This window comes from Myripristis murdjan, chromosome 7 (genome assembly GCF_902150065.1).
Source record: "Myripristis murdjan chromosome 7, fMyrMur1.1, whole genome shotgun sequence".
In the NCBI taxonomy this organism is placed as follows: domain Eukaryota; kingdom Metazoa; phylum Chordata; class Actinopteri; order Holocentriformes; family Holocentridae; genus Myripristis; species Myripristis murdjan.
Window position 1 is genome coordinate 2,477,611 of NC_043986.1, and position 11,059 is coordinate 2,488,669.

Below are 11,059 nucleotides of genomic sequence, written 5' to 3' on the forward strand. Positions count from 1 at the left end.
TCCAACATCTGGTCTCAGTCTGGGGACGAGGGGAAAAGGGAGATTACACACATTTAAATTCTAAATTCCCATTCTTGTTTATTAATAGGGAAAAATTAAATTAAACAAAATATAGAATCATCAAAATCGAGAGAAATCTGTCTAACAGACTGATGGACTGATTTCCTCCAAACCTGATTCATGCAGGAGATTTTTTTTTTTTCATGGATTATTGATTATGGATTAATTGATCAGCTCAGTGAGCAGCAGGGCAGCAGAGTGGGAACGTCTCACGTTAGCTTCATGATCAGCTCGGGAAAGTGTGTTTACTGCTGAGATTTTGTGTGTGTGTGTGTGTGTGGCTCGTCTGACACGTGATGCTGTAAGTTTATCAGCTCTTCGTCCTCCTCTTCCTCAGCAGTGTAAATATTGTCCAACAGCCTAACCCTGTCTCTTTGAAGCAGCACTGCTCCTACCCCACGTCACTCGCGTCCACTTGTAACTCAAAGGGACGATCCATCCAAGGAGCTACAAGGACAGGTGACGAGCACAGCACAGATTTGACATAAGGATGACCAAACAAAACAGGTGTCCCCTTTAACAGGTCAGTCAGGGGTGCTACCACAATGGAAAAGTTTTTACAAAAGCTGCGATAGTACCCTACCAGGCTGGGGAAACGCTGCAGCTCTTTTTTTGTGGTGGGGACGGGGTACTTCCTTGGTACTCACCTTGGCCTGCACAGTGCACACCTTCCCCTGCCCCACAACTTTTCCCAGGTAAACCACAGTAGCCTTAGCAAACTCACACTTCGCTAGGTTTACTGTCAAACGGGCATCACTCAGGCAAACAAACAAGCTGTTAATACGGGCTAGATGTTCCTCCCACGTATCGCTGTAAATAACCATTTCATCCAAGTATACCACGCAGCCCTCAAACCCGGACACCACCATGTTCATAAACCGCTGAAATATCGCCGGCGCATTTCTCAGTCCAAAACTCATCACAGTATAAGCAAATAAACCAGAAGGTGTAATAAATGCGGAGATCTCCTTCGCCCTGTCAGTCAGTGAGATCTGCCAGTATCCCTTCAAGAGATTGAACTTACTGACGAAACACGCCGCACCAACCCAGTCTATGCAATCCTCAATTCTCAGTAATGGGTACGCATCAGGTTTTGAAACTGTGTTTACCTTGCGGTAATCTGTACAAAACATGGGGCTTTTATCAGCTTTCTCAACGAGCAAGCATGGTGATGCCCAACTGGAGGATGACGGCTTGGCAATCCCATTCTCGAGCATGTATCGAATCTCGGCATCGATCACTCTGCACTTTTCCTCCGACACTCTATAGAAACGCTGGCGAATTGCCTTCGCGGTACCCACATCTATGTCATGTTTGACCAAATAAGTTTGGCTCGGTGTATCACCAAACAGATCAGAAAACCTTTAGATCAAAGCAGACAACTGAGCACTCTGCTCCTTGGTCAAATGGGCCAACAACGATGACAGATTTTTTAACGTTTCACTGTTTGATAACTTGCCACACAGCAGCCTGCCATCAGGTGTTGTAACCCCATCGTCCTCCCCCACCGAGAACGGACTCCCTGCTGTTGCTACGGCTGATACAGACTTGGACTCACGACAATAATATGGTTTTAGCAAGTTAACCTGGCAAAGTTGGGTCGCTTTCCGGCGGTTTGGTGTTGACAGAATATAATTTTGATCGGTCACCTGAAGCAACCCAGTATATGGAAACCTATGCAAAATCTAGCCTCGAAAGGCAAATGAATCAATGGCAGCAAAGCAAGAACCTGGTCACCAGGACTAAACACACTTTCTGCTCTCCGGTCATACAACCGTTTCATCCTTCCCTGTGACAATGATAACTTTCCCTTAGCCATCTCCCCCGCTGAATACAAACGGTGCCTGAAACCATTTATATAATCAATCAGGTTTGATGGAGGTTCTGATGACAGTGCAACAGCATCACGCAGCACTGCGAGCGGTCCATGCACTGAATGGCCATAACCTAGCTCATTAGGGCTAAAACCGGTGCTATCCTGCACCACTTCCCTGGCAGCTAGCAGGAGCCATGGCAGCCCTTCCTCCTAGTCCTGATTTAACTTGACACAATACCTATGTAACAATGATAACTTTTGGCATCCCAAAGATAGAAATAAATTGTGACAGTGCTTTTACAACTGACTTTGCCGTGACGGATCGCAGAGAATATGCAGCTGGATAACGCATGCTTTGACACATCACTGTAAACAAGTAGTTGCTACCAGATTTGGAACGAGGTAAAGGACCGACACAATCAATCACTAGGTGCTCAAACGGCTGCGCAATCGCTGGGATGGGATAAAGTGCAGCAGGATTTAATCCCTGATTGGGTTTCCCCGATATGTGACAGGTGGGACAAGATTTAACAAAGTGCGACACATCCTTCTTTAAGCAAGGCCAAAAGAAATATCGTAAAATGTAGTTGCATGTTTTACGAACACTAACATGTTTATTAGTTTAGTTTATTATTAAGGATCGCCATTAGTTGGTACCGTAGTATCCAACTAGTCTTCCTGGGGTCCACAAAGAACAACAGCAAAAAATACAAAACAGTCAATCACATCATCATACATTTACAAATACAATTCTAATATACCTGATGTTAAAACAGTTAAAACAAATATTTAATAATTTTCATAAATCTAAAAATTCATTTTCTCTGAACACAAAACAAAACCAATTCCACATACAGCCAAGTCAACATTATAATATAAAGTAAGATTTAAGTTTCTTTTTAAATACCTGTTTACTTTCAGTACAACAGAGATAGGCCCGGTTTCGCAGACAAAGCTTATATCAAGCCAGGAGTAGGCCTAAGTCAGACTAGTAAAGCTAGGTCATTTAAGTGGCTTGCATGAGCGTGGCTTACATTTGTCTTAATTAGTCCCAGACTGTGGAGTCCTGGAGTAAGCTCAAATGAAAACACCTCCTCAGCCTAAGTGGGAGCACAGCCTGGTGCTCATAAAAACCTGGAATGGAATTGAGGACAGCTTTGCTGGAGGGAATTTTGACACCAAATAATGGCTGAAGCTAAGAGAACACACTCAAAGAACTATACTGAGTAAGAAAAAACTCTACTTAAACAAATTGTGGGAAATCATGCTGTTATTGAAAGTAAAGGCCATACTGCTGCTGTTGAACATAAGAAGAGGAGTGCTTGGGCTGCCATTTGCAGTGAATTCAATGCAAATGAAAATGTAACCACAAGAGCAGTATAGCAACTGCAGGTGAGACATGTCTATTATGATCTGTATATCACAGATGTCATATAGTTTTGTGGCATTGTTTATATTGAATGATGTCTGCCTTCATAGACTCTGTGGAAGAACATCAAATTAGATTTGAAAAAAAAGGAATGCCATAGTGAGGCAGACTATTCCACAGAGTTATTGCTCTATACATAAAAGATCGAGATAAGGCATTTGTTTTTGCGTGGGGCACCTCCAGCTGAGCTTTGCTGGACCCTCTAGTGCCATGGTCGTGCACAGTACTTCGAAAAACATTTTGTTTGAATAAAAAGTCAGGTATTTTACTAATCAAGACTGATTTAAACATTACAGCTGTATTTAAAGCTAACCTGTTTTCTACCGTCAGCCATGAGAGAGAATCATGCATGTGATTAATATTTGATCGGGTAGAGCAACCCAATACCAACTGTGCAGCCTTATTTTGGGCAATCTACAGCTTTCTGAGCTCACCTTTAGCAGCAGATGCCCAGACCACAGAGCAATACTCAAGGTGACATAATACTAAATTCTGCACAATCTGACACGAGAGGGGTCGAACAACAAAAGAAGCACATTTCCTAGAGATACCAACAGCTCTTCCCATCTTTAAGATGATTTGATTAATAAGATTACTAAAAGAAAGTCTGGAATCCAACATAACACCAAGAAGTTTGACACACTTGTTCAACAGTCATATTATTTAACTCTAACTCCAGCTTTGGGCTACAAGATAACTTATGTCTTTAACCTATTAAAATGCTTTTTGTTTTGGAAATATTAAGGACTAACTTATTACAAGAAATCCAATCATGCAGAACTTGCAGTTCCTTATTAAGGACATCATTTAATTCGCTGCATGAGGGCGCAGCATAATACAAGGTTGAATCATCCGCATAAAACACAATTTTTGCACTTTCAGTAGCCCAAGCAAGATCATTAATGAACACAGTGAACAGTAATGGTCCAAGGCAGCTGCCCTGAGGCACACCACACTCTAGATCCCTACTGTTCGATATGCCACCATTCAAATGCACCTGTTGTGATCGAGAAGACAAATAATTATGGATCCACATTAATGTCGTTGGTAAAAAACCATAACATTCAAGTTTCTTTACCAAGAGAGAGTGATCAAGCAAATCAAAGGCAGCAGTTAAATCTAGCAACACAGCCCCCACCATCAAAGTCAGTAGCTCTAAACCAGTCATCAGTCATTTTTATCAAAGCAGTAGACGTGGAATGGCTAGTTCTATAGGCATGCTGAGACGTAGTTATCAAATTATTCGTAAAGAAATAGTCATGAATTTGCATATATACAACCTTTTCCATGATTTTGCTCAAGACAGGAATAATGCTAAACGGTCTGGCGTTGCTCTCACCAAATATAGGCCCGGTTTCGCAGACAAGGCTTAAGCCTAGTCCCAGACTAAAATGCTGTTTGAGCTGGCTTAACTTTAAATCACTTGCACAGACTTATCTTAAAATAGTCAGATTTAGTCTGTTCTGGATTAAACAAAGCCAATTGCAAGAGGGTGGATTAGAGCTACTCTAGGACTAAATTGAAGTTTATATTAATCCTGCAAAGGGGCAGGTTTAACTTCGGCTTAGTACTGTTTGTGAAAGGGAGCACAGATGGTTTGGGAGCATGGAGTATTTGGAATATCTAAATGAAGACCAATATTCACTACAGAGGCCAGCCAGACAAATACTTGTGGATAGGAGTAATCCATTGAATCAGTTTGATGAAATAACTTTACGAGACCGCTTTCATACCAAATCAAAATCAAATCAAACTTTATTTATATAGCACCTTTCATACATAAAAGAAATACAACACAAAGTGCTTTACATTAAAAGACATACACCCCCAATTCACCACCCCCTCATAAGCACTCACATGCACACAAATACAGCGTACTACACACATGCATACACCCCAGGCATAATACCCCAGCCCACCCCACCCCAACCCAAAGATAAAATAAAAGATAAAATAAAATAAAATATGGCTGAGCACTGAGGGACCAGATGAGGAAACACCATTCATTCTTTGGGAGCCATCCACACTGAGAGGCGTCCCAGCCCATGACTACAGAGGGCGCCACCACAGAGACCACCCCGACCCAGACAGACAGGAGCTCACACCACGGCCATAAGGCCCTGGAACAGGGCCCCCAACCATCCAGGCTAGGACAACCCCCAGGACAGCGCCCCCGCAGGCAGGCCAGACACAGCTCCCAGTGTGGAGGGCCCCTATGAGGAAAACATGTACAAAGAAGATGTACTGGAGATAATTACCTGAGCCTAAACTTTCCTCCATGTCTCAAAGAGGAAGGCCTGTACCCAGTTCTCTCCAGCAGTTAGTTGCACCAGCTGTGCGTAAGTTGAAACGTAGCCTAGTTTGAACGTAAATTCTTACTTAGGCTGGAGTTTACGCACTACTAATATTTTAACGGTTGCACCAGCTGAAATAGTTACAACGTAGGCATAAGTTATAACTTAAATATTACACCTAGCCCTTAGTAGGTGTAAAGTCCTCCGTAAAGTAACGGTTGGCACGGATGGCATGGCGCATCGTTTGGAGAGGTGGGACAACTTGGAGGAGGAGGAGGAGGAGGAGGAGGAGGAGGAGGAGGAGCATTATAGGCCTACAGCTGTTTTGCGGCGGCAACATGTTCTCCGTGAGCGATTAAATCCCTTGGACAAATATGATGATGTAGATTTACACTCACGCTTTCGTTTTCCACGAGCGGAGATACAGCGCATTACTGACCTGCTGGCAGCTGACCTGCAACACCAAACAGACAGAAACGGTGCCCTCAGTTCCTCCCTACAAGTGTGTCTGGCTCTACGTTATTTTGCCACGGGCTCCTTTCAAAACTTGGTGGGTGACTCCATTCAAGTCCACAAATCCACTGTATGTCGAGCCATAAGATCGGTCACACTCTCGTTGTGTCAGCGCTTCAATGACTACGTTAAGTTTCCGACTCAGCCTGAGCAACAGAATTTAACGCGTCAGAAGCTCCATCAGATCGCTGGGTTCCCCGACCTACAGGGCTGTGTAGATGGCACGCACGTCAGGATCAAGGGACCCAAAAACAACGAGAACGACTTTGTGAACAGGAAGGGATACTACTCAATTAATACACAAATTGTATGTGATGCTGACCTCATCATCACAAATGCTGTTATCAAATGGCCAGGAGCAAAGCACGACAGCTTCATACTCAGACAGTCCAGCCTTTGGAGAGATTTTGAGGCAGGAAGATACCCCGGGAGGTTGCTGGGAGACTCAGGATATCCCCTGAGAAAATGGTTAATGACCCCGTACCTAAGCCCAGCAAGTGTCAGTGAGCAGCGCTATAATTCAGCTCACACTAAGACGAGGAATGTGGTGGAGCGGTGCATAGGTGTCCTGAAGAACCGATGGGCCTGTTTGCAAAGAGGTTTCATTCAAACATAATTTCCTACATTAATTTTGCTGTATATTTTACGAATCAATGTTAAAAGTAGACAAATTAGAAGTGCTTTAAGTAAAGTTGAAAAATAACATTCTATAACTTTTAGCTGTATATATATATATATATATATATATATATATATATATATGTGTGTGTGTGTGTGTGTATACCGTATTGACCCGCATGAAAGACGACCCCTCTTTTTCAAGACCCTTTTTTGGAAAAATACTTATGTTATGTTATGTTATATGTTATATGGACAAAATATTGTTTGAATAAAAAAGCCACCGGCCACGGCACCGGTCGGCATCAGGCTGGCTGGCTCATTATTTGCCGGTACCGCGCCCACCCGGTCAGGTCTGCCGGATCTGACAGGTGAGCGGCCGGCTCGCCTGATGTCGGCCGATGCCGTGGCCGGCCCGCCTGATGCCGACCGGTGCCGGTCTGCCGGATCTGACAGGTGAGCGGCGCACACATACCGCCATATATACCTTTCATTATAAAACAACCTTTGTTCATACACGGCTGCAGCAGCACAACGGACAGCGACACAGACAACATGGTTGATTATTGACTGCGCAGTGCCGCCATTCACCGCTAATCGCGGCATCAGGCGAACCTACCTACTGGTTTACATGCAAGTACAATACATGAGTATTTGCTTAGACCCCCAATATTAGACGAGGGCGTTTTTTTAGGGCATTTTCAATAGAAAATATATCGTCTTATATTCGGATGAATACGGTATGTGTATATATATATATACATTGTGTGTGTGTGTTTGTGGTATAAATATATATATATATATATATATATATATATGTATTATATATATACTATTTTTATATACTATTTTTATATAGGCATCTTAATGGAGCCTGACAGAGCAGCAGCTGTAGCCGGTGCCTGCGTTGTCCTTCACAACAACAGATGATGGGGATGACAGAGATATTCCCTTGTACAACGATGACCCCCTACCAACAGAGGCAGCCACTGTCCGGGCCTATCTTACTTCATCCTACTTTGGATGAGCCGCAAATCAACAACCTCCCATAATAGCATAAAAAAAATGTTTATTTAGTAGGCCTACTGTAAATAAAACAATACAATATTTGAAATATAAAACTGCACAAATAAATAACACTTAATAACTTTAAAATTTAATTAAAATAACAATTAATATAATTGATATAACAATTTATAATAAAAATAGTAAATTAATCATTTTGTGAACAAGCTACTGCAATAAGAGGCCTACTGTAAATACAACAAAATGTTTTAAATATGAAACTGAATAAATGAATGTTCTGAATGTTTTTCTTTATCATTCTTTCTGCAAATCAAACAGTATTTTCTTACTGTCTAAAAATAATGATACTGACAGAGGAGGGTTATTGTGTGCTGGTAAGTGTGATGGTGTATCCCTGTGCTTTTAGATCTTCCTGTAGTTTAAATATTTCCAGATTTAATTTGATTTTTTCAAGCTCAATTTTTTCTGTTTCTGCTTTGATCTTGTGGGTTTCTTGTTGGAGCTTCTCAATTTCAGCACTAAACAGGTGACTTCTCAATGTGTCGATGTTATCCTCTTCTGTGCTCGAAGCAGAAGGCCTCCTGTTGCTTTTAGCACGGTTGGCTGGTGGTGGGTAGCTGCTGGACTGATCCTCAGGGGACTGTGTAGGCTGACTGTCTACATCCAGTCCAGTGAAGGTGGGCTCTGGAGGCTGGAGGGATGGTGGCAGACATGCCTCTGCAGGTGGGGGCAGAGGTTGTTCAGGAGCATGAAGGAGGGGTGGTGCTGCTGTTGGTGGAAGGGCTGGTGCTGCTGGTGGGAGAGATGCTTTTGGGACAGGTGCTGGAGCTTCTTCCGCTGTGCCACTCTCAATCCCAAATGAAATCCCAATTACTGAGGGGGAGTCCTCTCCAACAATGTCCAAAACCAGCGAAGAGTATGGCCCCATGTCTGGCTTTGGTCCACCTCCTGTTGGGACATTTCTTGGAAAGTCCTCAACTGCCTGCATTTTGAGGTCGCTCCACTTCTTCCTCACTTCCTTCACATCCCTGTGCTCCACTCCTTTTGCGTTGATGGCGCCTGTGATGTCTTCCCATATTTGTAGTTTTTTTTTATTGGTGACAAAGTTATTAAATTTGGATTCCAGTGATTCTTTGTTTTGTTTATATTTAGTGAGGAGGATGATTATTTCTTCATGTGTGAAGTTTTTTTTCCTTGGTCTACGATCAGACATGGCCATATCCCTGAAATAGCACACAAACTAATGTCAAGTCATAGTAATTTATTACACTATGTTATAGGACTAGCACTTAACTTGAAAGATTAACGTTAGGCACTGACGTCATAGTGTTGGCAAGCAAATACATAGCGTTTGATAACTTTCTATTGAATAACTACTTATTTAATAACAGTTTTTGCTAGTGTGGGCTATCACTATGCGGTGTTACAATGTTACAATGTCATCTCAAACAGTGTACCGTTATGTTACCCTTTGCTGGGGTTGACGGTTTCACCACTCGATGTCGCCGTCGTTATTTTTCACTTACTGTAGACCAAGGTTGTCAGTTAGTTAACACCTAATCATAATGTCTTGCCCGAGTTAACTCACCTTTTTTGTTGCTTTTCGGTTATAAACGTTAGCTTTTCTTAGCCGTTTTCCAGCTCTCAATTTTCGCCGTTCAGCTTGTCTTGTTGTCACGGTAACAGAAAGTGAAAACGTCATTTTCTGCGACAATATTTCAGTTAGTGTGGACTTAACGCCAGTGTAGATAAGATGAACACTACGTCTGCGTGGTGCAACCGAACATCGACACAGATTTAAGATCAAACTAACTAGTTTCAACGTATCGTTTAGTGTGGACTTTACACCCCAACTTAAGAGAGAACTTACACACAGCTGGTGCAACAGGCTGCAGGTTCTGATCACTTTGAGATTCTTGGCATCTGGAACGTTTCATTGTGAAACTGGTGATTTCATTTGTGTGGTGTCAGTGAAGCAACAGTGTGTAGAATAGTTCACAATGTCTGCAGTGCCATTTGTGAACTGAGAAATCTGTACATTACATTCCCTGATGCTGCTGAGCAAGCCAACTATAAAGTGCGATTCTACGAATATGGGAACTTCCCAGGAGTGATTGGCTGTATAGATGGATGTCATGTTGAAATCAAGTGTCCATCAACTCCTGATGCTGAGGAGTACAGGGACCATAAGAACTGGTTTTCCATCAACATTCCCAATTTAGAGTTTTCAGACATTGTTGCCTGTTGGAAAGGAGCAACACATGATTCAAGGATTTTTCACAACTCTTCATTGTGTGCTCATTTCTTCATGTCCACTGTCCAAATGGTCATCATCTGGTAGGGTGACCACCTGCTAATAAGCCCAATTGGGGACAAGGGGTATGATTCTGAGGGACAATGTGGGACACCACCCAGCGTGGCGGCGCCCCCAATTGGCGGGCAGACTCACCAATACCGGTTTACCGATTTCTAGCAGATACCACTTTACATGGTATATTAATGTTGCCCTGTTCCCCTAACATATGTAATTGCTGCTGAATGCTCATGAATAGGCCAGCCTTGTTAATGAGCCCTTAGCTTTCAATGTGTTTTTTTTTTTCTAAATAAAAGATATTCATAATATTTTAAACATTTCAGTTAATTGACAGATGAACTTCCACTTAAGATTTACTTTTTCTTTAAAGTGAATAAATTGCAATGGAAAATATAAATACAATTAAATAGCTTATAATAGTGTTAATTTCATCGGATATTTTTCAATTTAGTTTTAGTCTTAGTCTTGTGTCAAATGCCCTTATTAGATTTAGTCATATTTAGTCAACTTGGATTCTTTTTTTTTTAGTCACATTTTAGTCGACGAAAAGTCTTGGCATTTTAGTCTAGTTTTAGTCGAAGAAAATCCAAAGTATTTTAGTCTAGTTTTAGTCAATAGTCTTTTTTTTAGTCTTTGACTTGCATCATGTTGGCTTTTTTTAAATTGAACAATATGTTAAATTATTATTATTATTTTAAAAATGTAAATTGCTTATCAAACAGACCTAATAATTAAGCGACCAATGAATGAGCAGTAGCCTAGTATTGTCATGGTTTTGTGTTGCTTGTGTTTTGGTTGGTTCTGTTTCATGTGTTTCTGTCATGGTTTTGTTTGTATCTGTTTCCTGAGTTTCTTTTGCCTAGTTCCTTTCAGTCATTTCACCTGTGTCTTGTTTGCTCCTCCCTGTGCCACACCTGTCCTGTGTCTGTTAATCATCCCTGATTGTTCTGATCCCTCCCAGTGTTTCCCTCAGCCTATCCTCTGTGTTC

At 41.9% G+C, this 11,059-nt stretch overlaps 1 protein-coding gene across 1 annotated transcript; it reads left to right on the plus strand.

Annotated features, from left to right (window-relative positions):
* Window positions 1-5,831: 5,831 nt before the first annotated feature.
* LOC115362184 (putative nuclease HARBI1) lies at window positions 5,832-6,728 on the plus strand. The gene has a single exon (XM_030056016.1). It carries the CDS (start codon window positions 5,832-5,834, stop codon window positions 6,726-6,728), a length of 897 nt encoding a protein of 298 aa, XP_029911876.1.
* Window positions 6,729-11,059: the final 4,331 nt, after the last annotated feature.